The sequence below is a fragment of the Vidua chalybeata genome, chromosome 22, assembly GCF_026979565.1.
Source record: "Vidua chalybeata isolate OUT-0048 chromosome 22, bVidCha1 merged haplotype, whole genome shotgun sequence".
Lineage (NCBI taxonomy): Eukaryota > Metazoa > Chordata > Aves > Passeriformes > Viduidae > Vidua > Vidua chalybeata.
The window spans coordinates 1420597-1440412 of NC_071551.1; the positions used below are offsets into that span (position 1 = coordinate 1420597).

The 19816-nt window shown below is 49.5% G+C and overlaps 1 protein-coding gene across 1 annotated transcript in view; it reads left to right on the forward strand.

The window, feature by feature from the left end:
* IFFO2 (intermediate filament family orphan 2) overlaps positions 1 to 19816 on the forward strand; it is a 48692-nt gene that overhangs the window by 11326 nt on the left and 17550 nt on the right. The window contains exons 2-3 of the mRNA XM_053962962.1: positions 17938 to 17998; positions 18350 to 18445. Coding sequence (XP_053818937.1) covers positions 17938 to 17998; positions 18350 to 18445 — 157 coding nt within the window. The remainder of the gene's footprint in view (positions 1 to 17937; positions 17999 to 18349; positions 18446 to 19816) is intronic.

The window sequence follows — 19816 nt, forward strand, 5'->3', positions numbered from 1 at the left end:
TGGTTAATTAGGAACAACACCCTTCTGTAAACATCTTACAATTACCAACACTCTGCCTTTGGGGTTTCCCTTGGGGCAAGGGATCTCTCTCTCCATGGATGTGTGATGCAGGCACACTTCCCTGCTCACTTTTGGTGGCTGGAAGGAATTCACTGTTTTTCCTCTTACTATTTAATGGAGGGGAGGGTGGGAGCCTCGTGTGGGGCTGTGGGTGCAGTGCTGAGCTGCTCTGGATTTGTTTCAGCCCCAAAAGATGTGTTCCCCTGTTTCCAAAGGCAGAGCCTTTTCCTTTTCCCAGCCTTCACTGGAGCATTAATTCCAGTTTGATCTTCCTGCTCTAAAATTCCCAATGAGATTCAACTCTGGGGCTGTGGGCAGGGATTTATTCCCTGGGGGAGCTGTGGTTTGGGGGGGTTGGGTCCATGACTCAGCTCCATTCTCCTGTAATTGTGGGGCACTGGAAGGCAGGGGAATGAGGTCACTGCCTCAGTCGCTGCAGCCCTGTTCCCTGGCCTGTTACAGTGGGGAAAGGCTGGGACAATTGGGATTGTTCATCCTGGAGAAGCTCTGGAGTGACCTAATTGTGGCCTTCCAGTGCCTGCAGGAGCTGCAGGAAATATGGAGAGGGATAATTTACAAGGGATGGAGGGACAGGACAAGGGGGAATGGTTTTAAACTAAAAGAGGGACAATTTAGATGGGATTTTGGGAAGGAATCCTTCTGTGAGGGTGGGCAGGCCTTGGCACAGGGTGCCCAGAGCAGCTGTGGCTGCCCCTGGATCCCTGGCAGTGCCCAAGGCCAGGCTGGAGCAGCCTGGGATAGGGGATGGTGTCCTGCCGTGGCAGGGGTGACACTGGATCAGCTTTAGGCTCTTTCCAACCCAAACCAGTTTGGTTTTCCGTGAAAACCAAGTCTGTACTGGAACTCTGCTGTTGTCCATCCCTTCCCCTCTACAAACACCCCAGGGCTGCCTCTGCCCTGGCTGTTTATGTCCCCCACTGCTAAAAATTCAAGTACTAAACAACCCCAGTTCTTGAAAATCTGTGCAACTGAGGCAGCAAAAGCAACTGTTCCGTTTGTGTGAATTGAAGACTGTTCTGCCTTTATATAAATATTTAAAAATGCCTCATCTTGAATTTTATACCCTGCTGTCACCTTTATTCATTTGCTTCCCTCTCAAATGGCAGAGTGCTGTGGATGAACGGTAATTCTGTAGTCCCCATAATTGACTGGAAACCCTGACCTTTATCAACCTGCCTGTTGTGCCGGAGGTGATGAAAGCAGCCTGAGCAGGGGGTACATTCTGTTCCTGGGGAGAGCTGTTGTGTGTTCAGGTGTCACTGCAGCCCCTGAAGAACAGTTTGTTTCTTGTTAACATTTGTGTGGTTACATTTGTGGCACTGCACATTAAGTAGCTTTACCTTTGTGAAGGCAGTAAAACCCTTCAGGTGCAGATATGGGAATGGATGCACAGGGGCACTGGAGGGTGTTCCTCAGGGGCCTTCCCTTGAAGAACAGTTTATTTCTTACCCTCTGTTAACATTTGTGTTGTTACAATCTTGGCACTGCACAGAAAATATATTTACATTTTCAGAGGTAATCAAACTCTTCAAATGCAGATAAGGGAATGGATCCATAGGGGCACTCTTGGGAGTGTTGTGCGTTCCTCAAGTGTCTTCGGAACCCTTGAAGAGCTTTTTATTTCTTCCCTTGGTTAATCCTCGTGTTCTTACAACCCTGACACTGCACATGAAAGCTACCCTTCAATATATTTACATTTTCAAAGGCAATAAAACTCTGGAAATGTAGATAATGGATCCATAGGAGCACTATAGGAGTCCTGTGCATTCCCTCCCTCCTCCAAGGGCAGCGGAGCCCTTGAAGAAAAGTTTATTTCTTCTGAGGTCAGAACCTCCACACTGCACATAAAAGCTGCACTTAAATATATTTACTTTTACAAAGGTCATAAAGCTCTTCACACAGAGATAATGGATGTGTAGGGCAGTGTTGGGAGGCTTTGCTGTGCCCTAGGTGTGTATTCCACCTGTCTTCCTGACTCCTGGGAGCAGATAAGCTTTATCTCATTTTTTACTTTGTTCTTCAGTAGGTTCAGTAAAAGTATTTAGGGCTGGGACAGAGATTAGGGTGAGCAGAGCTCTCAGTTTTGAGTTTGGCTCTGTTTTGAGGCTGGTTCTTAAAGGATGTGGTGGAAGAGGGAGATAAACCCAAAGACAAGGTGAGGAGGGCATGGGCACTCCATTATTTCTGCTTCTTCAGGCTGAAGAGCTGCACAGGGGACTGAAGATCGTGAAGTAATGAATTCCTGCAGGTTCCTTTCCACAGAAGGGTAATCCTGATCTATTATCACTTGGTCTTATCGGGGCCTTTCCCAGTGAGTGAGGTGATAACAGCAGGCTGGGCAGGGAGGGCTATTTATAGACCGCATTTACTCAGGGAATCAGAAAGTAAATAAAGGCCTTTTATGAGAGAGGATGTTCAGCACCACTGTTCTGAGCCTTGTGCAGGTTCCATTCTAAGAGCTGAGCTCAGCCCATGCACATTTAATTACACAGTTCTGTGCTGCTTTTCAGCATGGATCATCTTTTCCCAAAAATGGGTGATTTGCAGTGCTGGGGTGAGAGGAGATGGGAACATCCCTGGGTTCACGTGTGACATTCACATTCTCTGGACAGAGAGACATAATTCTGTCTCTCAGGAGAAGCACAGAGAGAAGAAGAGAAAACAATCTTTATCTGCTCCTCTGTTTTCCCCATGTGGAATGTGGTGTGGAGATTGTTTACCTGCAGTGACTGCTGGGTTGGATTCTGGTGAAGGTTGTTTGGCTTCAGTGACCAATGGGGTCCAGCTGTGGCTCGGGCTCTCAGCAGAGTCACGAGTTTGTTAGTTGATAGGTAAGTAAGAAGTAAGTGTGTAGAATAGGATAGTCTCTCTTTAAATAGCATATTAATGTAATATAGTATAGTTTTAATAAAGCTATCCTTCAGCCTTCTGATCTGGAGCCAGACATCATCATTTCTTCCCTGAGCCGGGGATGCCCTTTTTTATATTCACGTGCTGGTGTTTGGCTGCAGGTGATGGAAGTGGTGCTGGCCCTGGTGGGTTTGTGCCATCCCAGGGGTTTGTTTCCTTTCTTTCAGACTGGTGTGTTCATGAGAGCAATCCTTCAGGAAGGCTGTCAGCCTAACTGGGATGGATTTCCACTCTGGGAGTCAGGGGACAGCCCTGGTTTGCTCCCAGGGTCACACTGAGACCTGTCCTGGCTCACCCTCCTCACCAGAGACCTCGCTGGGAGCCTTGCTGGGACTCCCCTCGATGCAATTCCAGTGCCAGGGAATCCCTGCTCCCTCTGGAGAGCAGGAGACCCACAGCACCACTCCAATTCACATTTCCCTCTCCACCAGACTGCCCTGAAGTCAGGAGGCAGTTGTGAAACAAAATAATCCTCACCCTACATGGGAAAGCTTTCCTGTAGTCACGGGCCTGGTGGACAACTCCTCGGGGCTGTGATGGAGGAATCATCCCTGGAGTCATGTGCAGCAGCTGAGATAATGCACTGTGTTCACTTGGCAGCCTCCAGGACAGCTTTCATGAGGTGTTTATAGGGGAGAGAAAGGAAAAACATGCCACAGAAGTTTGCCTGGACTTTCCGACAGCTTAGATCTTATTATGGCCTTAAATCCCTCCTGGAACTCCTTGTCTGAGCTGCCAGAACTTTGGCCAAGTCTCTGCTGCTGCTGAGAGGCCTCGGCGGCAGTAGGAGGTGAGAAATGACAAAGGAAACGTCCTGAGCACCATAAAAACACAAATGTATTTTTAAAAGGGTGATGCTGTATATTAGAGCATGTTCTTATGTCACCTCCTCAGAGTGGCTGCCAGGCTGGAGCTGTGTGGAATTATTCTGCTTTGTTACAGCAAGTTCTTGATTAGGGTTTCAAACCTGGCTTGTTGTGGGTTTTGTTTCTCTCATTCTTTGTGCTCCTGCCCGAGATCCCTCCTCCACAATAATGTTTTCATAAGCTCTGGAAGTCTCCTGCATTCGGGGGATTAAAAAAAAAAAACAACAAACCAGAAAAAAGAACTGAGAATTCAGGGTAAAAGAAGAAAGAAAGGTGAGAGAAGGGGGGAAAATACGTGTGTATGTGGAAAAATATGGGTTCTTCTCATGCTACTTGAAGAGTTGAGGGAGAGCCTTGAAAATCAACTCAGGTCTTGTGTTCTGGATTTTATTTCGAAGCTCTTGGGCTGCTTGGCCTCTGAAGTGAGTCCTGCCAAAGCCTCCTGGTGCTGGTAATGCCCTTCAGGACCTGTGGGATTTATTATTGGGTATTTTATGTTACCCTAAGATTCATGTTCTGAAGGGGAGGTGAAGGAAAAAGAGTTTGAGGTGGGGGGAGGAGAAACAGGGTGGGACCCCTGCTTTGGAAACCTCAGGACATCGAGGCCAGTCACATTTCTAGTGCAGGGAGCTCCAAGTCGTGTTTGGTGGCAGCTTGAAAAGAGCTTTTATTTATTGCAAATATTTGCTTAACACCAGGTTGCAGGGCATGGAGTCCTCATGTGGGCAAACCCTGCATCTTAGCAAATTATCAAGACTGTTGAAGGCTGGGATAAGATTTTTGGTGAAATTTTTTAATTTCTTTTTTTTTTTTTTCTATTAAACTTGGTCTAGGCATGCCGGTGCCTATCTCCTGCTGGTTTATTACATTTGAATAACCGAGGAGCACGAGGCAATTTCCAAGTTTCCCCAAACAATGGGTGGATTTTGCAGCGATTATCCCGTGACTCAGGCACAACCACCCCTTCCCACTGCTGCTCCTGTTCTGTGGGAGCTCCCTCGTAAACAAGCCCGCTGCAATCTGCGGGAGCCGCTGTGCGTGTGCTGTCAGCAACGATGGGCTGAGCTGTCCAGAGGGACCACACGGCTCTGCTGGCACACGGCGGAGTCACACGCTGGCTTCCTCCCTGTGAAAAACGCAGATTTTATGATTGGCTTTTCGCAAATATTAAAATGAATATTATATGTGGAATGTTAGAAAGTTATGCTGTATTAGTTCTCTTCAGTAGTGTGCTAAATACAGTTTTAGGTTACAACATAATGTTAAAATAGGAACTCTGTGATGTAGGATTTTTTTACTAGCTCAAGCAAGGGATAAGATAATCAAGAAACTCTTTGCTCAGAGATAACAGCGACAGGACAAAGAGTTACAGCCTCCTTATTGGAAAAGACAAACAATCCTCCACCTTCTCTCTGTCTTCATGGAACCACCAGGATTAAGGAGAAGGAGTTGACAAAAATCAGAGAAACTCTTAATTTGCAAGGAATTTATGCATCATGTATGAGATGTATGAACATGCAAGACTATTGCTTTTAAGGTTATTCCTTTGTTCACAAGGTATGCTTTTTGTGACTTAGTGTCTGAAGGCATCCAGATGTCTGTAATTCTTTGCTTTTTATTGTCTTGTGATTGTCCTAACTCTAAATTTTTATTACTCTAATTGTATTACTATTTTTATAACCATTTTATTATTATTAAGCTTTTAAAATTTTAAAAACCAAGTGATTGAGGTTTTTCACACTCCCCTTTGTCTGCCCGGCCTCTCTGGAGCTGCTTTTCACCTTCCCTACAAGTTTCTCACATTAGCACTTGCACCACAGCAATTGGAGATGATGAATAGACCGGGCCATTTGATGCCTTAGGATTTAGCTATTCCATTTTTCAGATCCTGTCCTGCTTTAGTGTAGAACTGTGAAACTCCACAGCCTGTCAGCTGCTGCTCTCCTGTTTTACTCAGACACAACAATTCCTCTGGGCCTGAAACTCAAGGACACCCTCCAGCCTCAGGCCCTGAAAAGTATAAACAAAATTAGTTATGGGGTTATGGGGTAGCAAACTGGGGGTAAATTACTTCATTACCTGAAGCTGTAATTGGAGCATTAACCCCTGATAGGTAAATGGGGTTAAAAATTTATAATTGTCTGAAAAACTTGTGCCCATCATCCATTTTGGGTGTAGCCTCAGAGGCTCCTGACTGCCCAAGGGGTACCTACTGAAGGCCTTTAATAAATATTCACTTTTATTCTCTTAATCTTGTCTGGCCTCTGTTCTAGGCAGCCATCCCAAGGCATCACATGAGTGAAATGGGATTTAAAAGCACTGGATGGGCTTCTTCTTCCTGCCCTGCTCTTGCAGGGTTGGCAAAAAAACTCCTTCAAGGTGTCCAGCCTCTGCTTCTGGTTTGTTCAGAGCTGCCCGGGCCTGGCTGCCCAACCCTCACAATGAAATTTAACCCCCTGCATGCCATAGGTGGGGAGAGAAACACGGAGCACTTTCTCAGGAGCAGAGAATAACTGGGTTTGGGACTACTGTGGGAAGTTTAAAAAAAATATTGACTTAAATCAGTGCTTTCTTCAGGCTCAGCATCTCTGTTCTTTGCTTTTTGCTGAAGTTTTGTAGGAGTCCAGGATCTTCTGCAGCCTTAATGATTCTAAAGCATCTGCTGCTGTGTTTTGGTATTATTTTCTTCAAAGAGCATGGTCATCAGTGAGTTTATTCAGCTGGATTTTCCCAGCAGTTTTTGATATTTGCCTGTGTCTGTGTTGGGACAAACCACCTGAACGCACACCACACTAAACCCCATGAAATTGCAGCTTGTCAACAGACGGAGCTGTAGAAGAAATGTAAATAAATGTGTGCTCACGAGGGGCTGTCGTTAATGCAGGGGGTTTGTAGTGCTTCTGTTTGCTGGAGGTTCCCTTCCATGGGAATTCAGGATTTGATAATTAACTGTAGCCAGGAGCACTCCCAGCAATGTAATCCTGTGCTTTTCAGATTACCTGTTTCCAAAGGAGTCAGAGTAATTACTTTATCTGCAGTTGTGACAACACTTGTACAGGAGTGTGAGCTTCTGTGGGGCTGTTCCCTGAGCCGTGCCCAGCGTTGTCTTTGCAGGCCTGGAGAACATTCCCTGGATCCCTCAGTGGCACAGGAGATAAGGATTTGGTAATGTGCAGAGAGCAGTGTGGAGCTGCTGTTGGGGAGAAAACAGTTTGATCAGAGTGGAGCTAAAAACCAGAGTGTGGTACAGAGACTGCTGGAGCTCTGGAAAAACGGGATTTCTTCCCAGTTTCAGTTGAGTTCTGTGGAACTTCGCCTCTCCCTTCCATGCAGGGGTTGGAATAAATGGGTCTTTAAAGTGCCATCAACTCAAACCGCTTTCCCTTCCCTCTTTGTTCCCCAGTTGTGCCAGTCCATGAGTTCCCAGCAGCACCCTGAGACCCCTCAGAGAACACTAGCACAGGGGAAAGCCTTGGAAATGCCATCCCAAATTGAAACCAGGATTTGCCCAGTTTAAATTTGCTTTTTGCTGTTAACAAAAGTCTCTATAGAGAAAGGGAAAATATAATTGGCTAATTCAGTTCTTTGGCAGCTCGCGTGTCCCTGGGGTGTCTCTGGTGGCTCCAAGGCTGTCTCAAAGAAATGAGGGCCAGTCTCAGCAGTTGGGAGTTTAAAGTTCATCATCATATTTCCCCCTTTTTTTCCCACTTCCTAGGGGTATCTGGCTTGGGAGAGGTTCCTCTTCTCTGTGCTGCACATTTTCCCCTTTCCCACTGACATTTTTGTCCAGTGTTCCCATTGATGTTTTTCTGATTGTGGACTTGTTTGTCCTTGTTCTTTTGGCTGCTTTTCCATGATTTCCCAGGGATTCCCCTCTCCCTCAGAGCAAAGGCCCAGCCCTGCACACCTTTCCCAGGCTGCTGTTTCCCACCAGGTTCTTTTGCTGGGAACAGTTCTGGGTTGCTGTAATCACAGGAAATGGCTGGGGGTGGGAGGCAGAGCTGGATAAATCCCTCTCCCCTTCCCTGGCAGCTCTGCCTCCCCAAAACCTGCATTTCAGCTGTCAAAAACTGCAGCAGATCCCCACTGCAGAATGATTTGTTCATGCTTAAGAGCCGTGCATTTGTTCAGGGCTGTAAACACTGTCAGCAAGGTTTTGACAGCAGTGAGAAATGAATTTAAGTTGCTTGTGCAGAGGGAAAACAAAACCGGCTTTGGCTCTGCCTGCAGCCTGCCAGGGGTAAAACAGAGGGGAAAAGTGATTCCCTGTGAGGCCCTGGCACAGGTTCCCAGAGAAGCTGAGGATTCCTGATCCCTGGAAGTGTCCAAGGCCGGGTTGAACGGGGCTTGGAGCAGCCTGGGATAGTGGAAGGTGTCCCTGCCCATGGCAAAGGGATTGGAACTGGGTCGGCTCTAAGGTCCCTCCCAACCCAAACCATCCTGGGATTCTGGGAAATCCAATCCTGTGAAACCCAGCTGGGTCTGTAATTTCTTGTGGTTCATTGCTGGGACAGGTTGGGCACAAATGTGCAGAGGAAGAGACAGAAAGCAGAGTTTAGTTCACATTCTGTCTCCGTTCTGTCTCTGTTATCACATCACAAATTACAGCCTAAGCCTTTCTGCACACCTGGTGGTGTCTTATCAGCCAGAGCAGTTTATGACTAACCCCAAATCCTTTCTCTGCAGGAAACATTGTGTTCCTGCCATGGCACAACGGTGGGAGGTGTGATAAAATGTACTTTTAATTACACTCCAATTTCTTGAGTGTGGATACTTTATTTATAAAGACTGCACAGGCAGAGGCCTTTTGTGGTTTTGCTCCTCGGGATGTAACTGCTCTGGAGCAGCTCTGATTTCTTGAGCTCAGGAGCAGCAGAAGGGCCAGGCTGCAGTGGATAGATGCTGTGAGCTTCCATGAAACTTTGGGAAGGAATTAACCAAGGAATTAATTTCCATGGCCGGGTTCTCCTCAGGAGAGTGCACTCCTGGCCATTGTGGGTGGGAGTTGCAGCCTTGGACAATTCTCATGGGTTTAACCTGGTAAACAGTGTTTAAAATCATTTATAGCTGTGGAATAGGCACACCAGTGATAATCAGGCTGGGTTCTGTTGCCTTCAGCCTGATCTTGCTCTCCAGGAGAATAAGCAATGGGATTAGGGAAGGGAAAGAAAGAAGAGCAGCAGAAAGAAGAAGCTGAGCTGTACAAAACTTTTCTGTCCAGACTTCTACTTGCAGAAGTTCTGATTCTCCTGTGGAATGGCTTTGAAACCAGGACAGTGATTAGATTTTCCTTCACTTGGCTGGGTGTGAGAATGAAAAAACCTCAAGTCCACAATCAGCAGGTCTGTGCAAGGCCAGGGGATCTCGTAGGGGATCTTTCCTCCCTTGTATGGAACATACTGAGAACCCCTCAGAGCAGCCTCACCTGCCATGCTGGGCCTGTTCTCAGGGAATTTCTCGTGTCCCTGGGAGTCCAGGGAATCCCATTCCTGTGCAAGGGGCTGGACAGGGACAACAAGAGGGATCCTGAGCTTGTCCAAGGTTCAGAAGGCAGCTTTAGCAGTGCCCTCCCAGAGCAGTGTGGTGGCAGGAATAAGTCACACAGGAGCGGTGACTCGGAGCCCTGCAGGGTGTCACAGGTCCCTGCGGGTCCTCCTGCTCTGCTGAGAGCCCCATAATTTTCCCTCTGAAGGAATGCAGGCACAGCTGCTGCTTTTACTTGATGTTGTTGACCTGTGGTGTCATTAAACCTGGGTTTTGTTTGAACAGCCCATGTGGGCAGCAAGGAGACACAAAGGACTCTGCAGATGATTTTACTGTGGTTCCACGAACAGGCTGGAGCATCTTCCTTGCTGGGTGTAATCAGGGGCTGTAATTAGGCAATGTTTTCCTGTAGAGTAACTCCTTTTAGCAATTTTCTTCACAAGGAATTGCTGTTCAAAGGTCTCCTTGCTGCTTTAAGTAGAGCCCAGGTCTAGAATTAGGCTTTAATATTAAACCTCTCCTTTGTGGGGAAACACCTGACAGGAGCAGGGCAAAGGGGGCAGGTTCTGCTCTGCAGAGATTTGATGTCTCACAATGGACTCAGGGATGAACTCCCCCATGGCTCTGATGTTTGGGAATTTTGATGTTTGGGAATTTTGTTTAGGCAAAACAGCTTCTGTGGAGAGGGAGTTGCAACAGGCAGAAACACAACTTCACTCAGTGCTGCATCCTCTGCACCAGCCAGGCTCTAATGGAATCAGCCCTTCCCATTAAATTAATGTGTTTTCCATGGAGCCCATCAAGTAACATTTAATTTGCCTCAATGAGGCTGGGCACGTGGGATCAACATGATCAACGCTTGGGATAATCGGGAGGAATCCCTGCACTGTACAGCATCTTAAAAATGCTCATTTAGACAGAGGTAGCAATTGTGAAGAATCTAATTGGTTGATGTAATTTTATGTCTAATTTAGTAACTTAGTGCAAAATGAAGACTGGAAGGAAAATGATCTCTTAGGCAAGGATTCCAAAATCAGAGAGAATGGTGAATTGTTGGTTTGTTTTGGGTTGGTTTGTTTTGGTTTTTTTTGGTTTTGTTTTGGGGTTTTTTTGGGTGTGGAGGATTTTTTTTTTTTTTAACAAGACGCAGGAATTTGTGGTTGCCCTGTGCCTGGAAGTGTCCAAGGCCAGGGCTGGATGGGGCTCGGAGCACCCTGGGGTGGTGGAAGGTGTCCTTGCCCATGGCAGGGGGTGGAATGGGATCATCTCGAAGCTCCTTCCAACCCAAACCACTCTGGGGTTCCATGAAAAGTAAAGAAGGCTTTATAGAGTTCTTTTTTAAAATGAAATCCATCTTCCATGGTTCAGACCTTTTGAGCTCCTGGAGCTGTTTGTGTTTACAGTCCCAAACTCCCCTCCAGCCCCAGGAATGGTTTGGTGAGGGGGTGGCTCTTCCCATGGCTGACAAAATGGTTAAATGGACCTGGCACTGCAGCAGAGCTTCGGTGCCAGGAGGGCTTCTCTGAATCTGTTTGGAAGGTCTGGAACACGATCCTTTCCCATCCCAAAGAGCCAGACCCTGCCCAAAGAGCCAAACCCTGCCCAAACAGCTGAACCTGTGCCCAAAGAACCAAACCTGTGCCCAAAGAGCCAAACCTGTGCCCAAAGAGCCAAACCTGTGCCCAAAGAGCCAGACCCCTGCCCAAAGAGCCAGACCTTGCCCAGATTGCTGCCTTGGCTGATTACAGGATTGCAGCGTGGATCCCTTTGTGTGGGCAGCCAGGTGTGTTCATCTGCCAAGGCCGTGGCGGTGCCATCCGTGCTCAGCACGGCGTCACCCTGCGCTGCTGCTGGCTGCTCTGTGGCTGTGGGGATGGCATTGGTGGGCACGTCCTGCACCCCTGGGCCAGGCTTCAGCAACTCCCAGGGGGTGAGCGCCGCCAGGGACACGCCCAGCATGGCACGGGGTCACACGGTGCCAGTGTGGGTCACACGGTGCCAGTATGGGTCACACGGTGCCAGTGTCGGTCACACGGTGCCAGTGTGGGTCACACGGTGCCAGTATGGGTCACACGGTGCCAGTGTGGGTCACACGGTGCCAGTGTGGGTCACACGGTGCCAGTGTCGGTCACACGGTGCCAGTGTGGGTCACACGGTGCCAGTGTGGGTCACACGGTGCCAGTATGGGTCACACGGTGCCAGTGTCGGTCACACGGTGCCAGTGTGGGTCACACGGTGCCAGTATGGGTCACACGGTGCCAGTGTGGGTCACACGGTGCCAGTGTGGGTCACACGGTGCCAGTGTCGGTCACACGGTGCCAGTATGGGTCACACGGTGCCAATGAGGGTCACACGGTGCCAGTGTGGGTCACACGGTGCCAATGAGGGTCACACGGTGCCAGTGTGGGTCACACGGTGCCAGTGTGGGTCACACGGTGCCAGTATGGGTCACACGGTGCCAATGAGGGTCACACGGTGCCAGTGTGGGTCACACGGTGCCAGTGTGGGTCACACGGTGCCAATGAGGGTCACACGGTGCCAGTGTGGGTCACACGGTGCCAGTGTGGGTCACACGGTGCCAGTGTCGGTCACACGGTGCCAATGAGGGTCACACGGTGCCAGTGTGGGTCACACGGTGCCAGTGTCGGTCACACGGTGCCAGTGTGGGTCACACGGTGCCAGTGTCGGTCACACGGTGCCAGTGTGGGTCACACGGTGCCAGTGTCGGTCACACGGTGCCAGTGTGGGTCACACGGTGCCAGTATGGGTCACACGGTGCCAGTGTCGGTCACACGGTGCCAGTGTGGGTCACACGGTGCCAGTGTCGGTCACACGGTGCCAGCACAGTGTGGGTCACACGGTGCCAGTGTCGGTCACACGGTGCCAGCACAGTGTGGGTCACACGGTGCCAGTGCAGTGTGGGTCACACGGTGCCAGCGCAGGTCACACAGTGCCCCGTGCTCGGGGCTCTACAGAGTCTCACATGGTGCCAGTGCAGACATGGCCTCGCGTGGGCACAGCCTTCTGCTCAGGGCTCCTTTGGGTGCCATGCAGTGCCACTGCAGACACGGCCTCTTGCTCGGGGCTCTGGTGAGTGCCACACGGTGCCATTGCGGGCACGGCCTCGTGCTCAGGGCTCCTGTGGGTGCCACGTGGGCACTGGAGCAGCCCAGCCCTGCTGGGAGGAGGGTGGGAGCACAAGGCTGGTTGTGGGACGGGGCACGGCCTCAGGGGCTCTGGTGCTGGGTGCATCCCTGGCAGCTGGGCTGTGCCAGGGGAGGTGCTCCTGTCCCACAGGAGAGCAGGGCTGGGAGCAGCTGGTGCCACACTGGGGTGCTGCAGGGAAATGCACTGGTTCTGTTTCCTGGTGTGCTGCCTGTTCTGGGTGTTTGTGTGCTTGGGAATGGTTAGCTTCTGTCTCCATGAGCATTTTATGGGTACTGCTCAAACCAGTGCTTCAGTTTCCTATTGTGGACTTAAACCTGGTAGCTCTGGAGTCCCCTTCCCTTCCCTTCCCTTCCTTCCCTTCCCTTCCCTTCCTTCCCTTCCCTTCCTTCCCTTCCCTTCCCTTCCCTTCCTTCCCTTCCCTTCCTTCCCTTCCCTTCCCTTCCCTTCCTTCCCTTCCCTTCCCTTCCCTTCCCTTCCCTTCCCTTCCCTTCCCTTCCCTTCCCTTCCCTTCCCTTCCTTCCCTTCCCTTCCCTTCCTTCCCTTCCCTTCCCTTCCCTTCCCTTCCCTTCCCTTCCCTCCCCTCCCCTCCCCTCCCCTCCCCTCCCCTCCCCTCCCCTCCCCTCCCCTCCCAGCTGATGGGGACACACTCCAGGGAAGGAGTGAAAGCCTCAGCTCAGAGTGGCACCGGAGGTGCTCAGACCTTCTCTTGTTCTTTTTGGAGGTTTTCTTCCCTCCACCACCCTACAAAAAAGGCTCTTCCTGAAGAGTTTTGCTTATGGAATAAATACTTTGTCATTAAGTATGACTTGATGAATGTTTTATTCCTTGAGGGAGGGATATTTTTGATGAAAGAATAATCCACTTGATACCATCAGGCATCATTAATGATCAGCTGCTCTGTTTGTGCCTTTCTGCCTTGAGCAAAAACATTCTTAACCCAGCATGTTTGTACCTGGTGCCTTCTGTGAGCACACGTTCCTTGGTTAAATCAAACCAGGCATCTAAAATCCCTCCAAAAGGCAATTATTGAACAGCTTTTGGCAAGGCAAACTTCTCTAGAACGGACTTGTTGTTCCAAAGGGGTTTTTGTGAATCTGCTGCCCTTCCCTGGTCTGTATTCCTGAGCTGGACATGGTACTGGGACAGGAGAAGGGAAGAGGATCCCATTCCTTGAGAGGGGTTTTAAGGCATTGGTGATGCCTTGGAAAGGCTGAGCTAGAACAGAGACTGGACAGAGCTAAAGGATAAAGCAGGGATTTATGAAAAGTATGTCCTCAGTGGATCCACCCTGGCCAGCACAAGAGCCCAGCCAGGGCTGCACCCAAGATGAACCAAAATGGTCCCAAAATGAACCCAAGATGAACCAAAATGGACACCTGGTCAGGGGTCTCTCACTTTTAGAAGCTCTGCTCCATTTGCACATTGGAGTTCAATTCCAGCTTTAGCCCATGCAGTCCCGTCCTGCTTGTTTTTCTCTCTCCAGCCCACGGTGTTTGTGCTCTTGGGCCTGAGGTTTGGATCATTTGTCCTTGGTGCCCAGCTGGAGAAGGAATTGTTTTGTCTCCCTGCTCTGTGCAGAGAGCTCACCATCCCATAATACGAAGCCCAGACTCACACACTAAAGCAGCACAGAATGTGACAAACAGAAAAGCCAAAAACCTGAGGCCTCGGGGCAAAGTGGTTTGGGGCTGGTGTCAGCACCGGGCTTGGTGCAATTCCATGACCGCTGAGGCTGGAGCTCCTGGAGAAGCCTTAGAGGGCTGTGGTCCCGAGGTGTCTCCATCTCTTTCTCGGGAGCTGTGGCTGCTCTCCCAACTTCCGAAGGAGCAGAGCTCTGCTGTGACTCAGCTTTACCAGAGCGCTGCTTTAAGCTCCGGTGCTTTGTTTGCCCGGTGTCCTTCCCAGAGAGCCGGGTGTCCTTTGTTCTCCTCTCAGACTCGAGGCAGGGCTGAGCCGGCCCGAAGGAATGACAGAATGCCCCTGGAATGTGAGAATGTGATGTGTCACATCTGGGAAAAAAGGGCTTCAGAAAAGTCAGGCTTGCCCTTTATTTGCGGGTGGATGGAACTGACATCCTTGGAAGGTGGGAAAGAAGGGAAAAAAATAAAAAGAAAAAAAGCCTGGCTTAGGCATGAACAAATTCATGTTGCTGATCTTTTTTTAGAAGAAATAACTAAACATGTAATAAAAAGCCCCAAAGTCTGGGAGCTTTGGATGGCAATGTTTCTGAGTCAGAAACAGGATTTTTGGATGCAGCTGGAAACCATTGCAGTTGCTGCATGTGAGCCAAGAAATAAAGTGTGTTTGGGGAGCAGCAGCAGTTCATCTCCTGCTGCAATGGGAAGGCTGCTGGTTTTCCAGCCATTTCCCATTTGGGTATTGCAGAATTGTAGGATCTTGGAATCTCCTGGGCTGGAAGGGACCCACAGGGATCAGGGAGCTCCTGCTCCCCTCGTGCTGTGCAGAGCTGCATCTTCAGGGGGTGCTTCCCTCTCCCTTGGGATGGAGGCAGCTCCTGAAGCTGTTGGGCCCTTCTGTGGGTATTTTGGGCTGCATCCCCTGGTTCTGTCTGCCCGGGAGCAGAGGGGCATCCACAGCCTGCTGGGATTACAATTTGTGGAAGGCTCCTGTGACCTCAGATGGTAACTGAGGAGAGAAATACTGATTAATATGAATGACCATGAGAATCATGGAGTGTGGTGAATAATAAAGGCAGCAGAGCCATAATTAGCATCCTCTCAGTGCCCTGACTCCTGGATCTTGGGAATGTGCAGCAGCACAGCTGCCAAGGTCCCTTTAAAGTCAGGTGTGCTGCAGCAAACACAGGATGATCACAGAATGAGCAATCTTCTTATTGTCTCACCTCCCTAGAAGTTGAGATGCACAATTAATCCTCCTCTCCGTTGTCATCCTCTGCCTGGCTCCTTCCTCTCTTCACTCTGAATATTCTCCCAAGGTTTAAGTGTGAAGGGAAAGTAAGATTGGCATTTTGAGCTGGTAAATGAGGTTAATGAGCTTGGTGGTGGGTGGGAGGAATGTGCTTTGGGGTTAAGAATTTTATATTAATGGTTAGCAGGACCCTCCTTGCCAGACCTGTGAAAATTCCCTTCAGTCAGGCAGGAACTTTTAAAAAACCTGGTTAAAAACTGGTTAGAATTGATTAAAAATCACCTGATGGTTTTGTTGTTGCTGTAATTAAGAGAAACACAGGGACTGTGGGAGGGTGTGTGGAAGGTGGCACCTTTTCCCCCTCTCCTGAAGAGAGGGTTTGGGTTTGCTGGGCAGGAATTAGGGCTGTAAATCTCTGCAAAAGGCACAAAGCAAAGAAATGGAGCTCCTGGGATCCCTGCAGCACGAGGAAGGTTGGTCTGAGCAGATTTGGGATGTGTAATTCTGGCAGCTGCCGTGGCTGACCTGCTGGGGAGGAACTCGAATCCTTTCTCCTGGCTTTTGGCAGAGTCAGGGAAAACACGCAGATGACGTTCTCCAAAAATACCTCCCTCCCTCTGCAGAAGGCACGGTGAGGAGGCAATAATTCAGCAGGAGGGCTGGATGCAGCCAGGATCCCTCTCCCAAGAGTTCAAACCTTGAGAAGCAGCAGATCAATTTTTGCAGTGTTTGCTCGACTCCCATCCACCACTGGCAGCAGAGGCAGGAGGGATGATTGCCCTGTAACAGGAGAAGCAGCTCACAGATTGCCAATATAATTGCCTGCTTTAATTAATTTCACCTTCCTGCCTCTGATATTAGAATGTGAAAGGCAAAGTTGCTATTTTTATAGCAATGCACATGTAATTAGTACAAAACCCACCCAGGGCATGGAAATCCGAGCTGCAACGTTTGGTGACAAATGCAAATTCCAGCCTAAATATTTTCCTCTGCTTGGCAGTGAGTCGATGCTGGTAAAAAGATGTACAACAAGTCCTCCTGCACAAATCCAGCTCTCCCAGGCTGCTGTGCTGGGTGTTCCTGCCCCCCAGCAGCAGGGAAGAGTAGCTGGGATGGGAATGTGTCCTTCCCTGCCCAAACATCCCCTCTGGTCCCTCCAGGTGGGATTAACTGTGCCCTCTGAAGGCAGAGCTGTGCCAGGGGCACAGTGCTGCTGTGGCCATCAACTCAGCCTCCACGGGGTCATCCTGCATCCAGCCATCCCTCCCACGTGCTCTGTGCCTAGGAAAACGGGGTGGATCTGTGCATTTTGGTGAATTTAACCACTGTGTTTTCTTTGATTCCGTGGGTTTCTGGCCTCACAGTTCCAGCTGAACTCTGAGAAGTGTTGAAGTAGCAACAGAAATGGTTGTGATGGCACGTGGAGAGTCTGTTCACAGGGTTCTTTCTGATTTGTGGTATCCAAAGTTTCTTTTCCAGGAGGGTAATTCCTGTTGTCCCAACAGACAGGCAGGTCTGGGGTGGCACTGGTGCCTGCTCAAAGAGGGGCACACGCTTGGCTTTCCCTCTCCTGCCAAACTCAAACCATGTCCATGTCTATGGATGTGTATCAGCATTCCTCCAGAATCTTTCCAGTTAATATTGTCAGATTCTGGGTTTGCTGTAAAAGCTTTCAGAGATCAAAACCAGATTTTTTTTAACACAAAAAAAAAAAAAATAATTGTAGAACCCCAGAACCATTTGGGTTGGAAGCAAGCTTAAAGTCATCTTGTTTCACTCCCTTCCACAAAGCAGGCTGCTCAGAGCCCCTCTAATGACCTCAGGCATCGTGTGAGCTTTAATTAACCAATTTCATCTCGGTCTCCTTCCCTGCCACCCCCAGCACTGGGGGTGGGCACCCAGCACTTGTTGGGTTTGTTGGAGTGTTCTCCTGGCAGCTGGGAAGTGACTGGGGCATGGAGAGTAGTGAGGATTTGGATACAGAAGGCACAGAAACACATGGACTGCTTGGACTGAGCTGGGAGATTGTAAGACATAACTTCCCTGATTGTTTCTGGACCGAAAATTTCCCACCTTATTTGCAGCCAAATATCAAATGAACTGAAAGAGGGGAAATCTGGGTTAGAAATGAGGAAGGAATTGTTCCCTGTGAGGGTGGGGCCTGGCACAGGCTGCCCAGAGGTGCTGAGGCTACCCCTGAATCCCTGGAAGTGTCCAAGGCCAGGCTGGAACACCCTGGGATAGTGGAAGGTGATCCTTGAGGGGATGGATCCCTGGAATGGGATCTGTGAGGTCCCTCCCAGCCCAAAGCTCTGTGATTCCCGATTCTGTTGTGTGTGAGAGCAGGAGGAATGCTCATCCCAGTAAAAGTGGAGACAGCTTTCCTTCCCTCACAGACTCCCTGTCCTGGTTTGAGGGAGACCATCTGCTCTGCATTTCCAGTAACTGTCATCCTCCCACAGCCATCAGAACACTTGTGATTGTGAGGGGAAAACCCACTTTTCTCTGTAATTAACAATTTGCATGTCTTGTCTTTCAGATGGGAAGAGGAGCTGACAAGAAGGATGAGCCTGGAATCCATGGTGGAAACCTTGAGAGAGGTGAGGTTTGGGCAGTTTGGAGTGAAAGGTGCAGGGGTTTTCTACACCTCTCCTCATGCTGCTCAGCATTTTATTTGTCTTTTAATTAAAAATTTGCCTTCTGGCTAGAGCAGCTGTGCTGCTGTAGAGGACAGTGCTAATGCTGGGAAGCTGGAGCAGGAAATGATGAAATTTGTGACAAAGTTTGTGACAAAGTGGGAGGAGGGAGTGGAATTTACAACGGAGGGTAACAATTAAATTATACTAAAGAATTAAGTTCCATTTTAACCTCCTTTTTAACCAGCCTGCTCAGGCTGAGTGAGGAGCTTTGTGGGCTCTCCCCTCTCACCTCCTGGGTGTTTTCCCTTGCAGGAGGCCCAGGAAGCAGAAGCTCTCCAGGAGGAGCTGAATGAGAAGATTGAGAGGCTGAAAGCAGAGCTGGTGGTCTTTAAGGGTCTGATGAGTGATGTAAGTACAGAGGGCCCTCTGTGGGTGTGTGTCCTGCACATGGCTTCATCCACAGCCAGGTGATTAGGAGTGCTGCTGTGTAATTAGCGAGTGCTGCTGTGTAATTAGTGATGGCTGCTGGGATCTAATGCATCAGACAGATCCCCCTTCCCTGCTTCCTGTCTGGTCTGTGTGGAGATGCATTAACTGCTGCTTACTCATAACCAGGACTCTGCCCTCCCCTCCCTTCCCCACAGCTGCTGGGCAGCCTCAGATCTGGGAGAAAAGGGTTGGAAAAGTCCCAGACTGGGAGCAGGCTCTGAGCACCAGGAGCTGCTGGCATGGGGACTTCGCCTCGAGTCATGCACAAAAATCCTGTTCCTAAAGGAACAAGTTGTATGGAATCATGGACTGGTTTGGGTTGGAAGGAGCTTAAAGATCATCCAGTGCCACCCCTGCCATGGCAGGGACACCTTCCACTGTCCCAGGCTGCTCCAGCCCTGTCCAGCCTGGCCTTGGACACTGCCAGGGATCAGGGGCAGCCACAGCTGCTCTGGGCACCTGTGCCAGGGCCTGCCACCCTCCCAGGGAGGAATAAGTGTTTCCCATCTCCCTTAATGAACTCTGAAAAGATGAATCCTGGTTCAGGTATTGGCTTTGCTTCCAGGGCTGGTTCAACCTCATGGCTTAAAAAAAAAAAAAGGAAAGAAAGAAAGTCTTGTTTTCTCAGGAGTTTCCTCATGTCTGATTAGATACTGAGTTCTCTTCAAAGCCAGAGGATCTTTTAGGCCCTGCCTGGATAAAGTTCTTTTATTTAGAAGTGAGATCATGCAGGTATCTGGAAAGATAAGCCAGGTAAACATTAAGGTGCCTTTCTCAGTAAGTCTGAGGTAGTGCTGAAGCCACTTGTCTGAGGAATAAACCCTGTTACGCTGATTTATTCTGTAATTTTTGCACACAGCAGCCTTCTCCTGAATTCACAGAAACCTGCAGAACCCGCTCCCAGGTGTCAAATCCATTCTCTCAGGGCCACTAGATCTGCTCATGGGAAATTTGGCAATTAGCTATGTGTCCTTCTGGTGCTTAATCAAGGGTGGCTGTGCTGGGTTAGAGCCTGGAGGGGAGAGGCTGCTCAGGCTGGGGCCTGACTTCATTCACCCAGGAGCTGACACTGCTGTGTGTGCAGAGAGGGAGGTGGTGCTGCAGGCAAACATCCTCCTGGGCTCAGGAAAGTGCTCTGGGCAGGCTTTAAGGGATGAGGGAACCCAAGGAAAGCACTGGGAGTGCTTGTTTTCAACCTCACTGGGCAAATATTTAGAAGAGAGAAGTGCAAAATGTTGGCACGTGGCTCTTTCCTTCCTGCAGATGAGGATCAGCCGCTCGGTGGGTGAG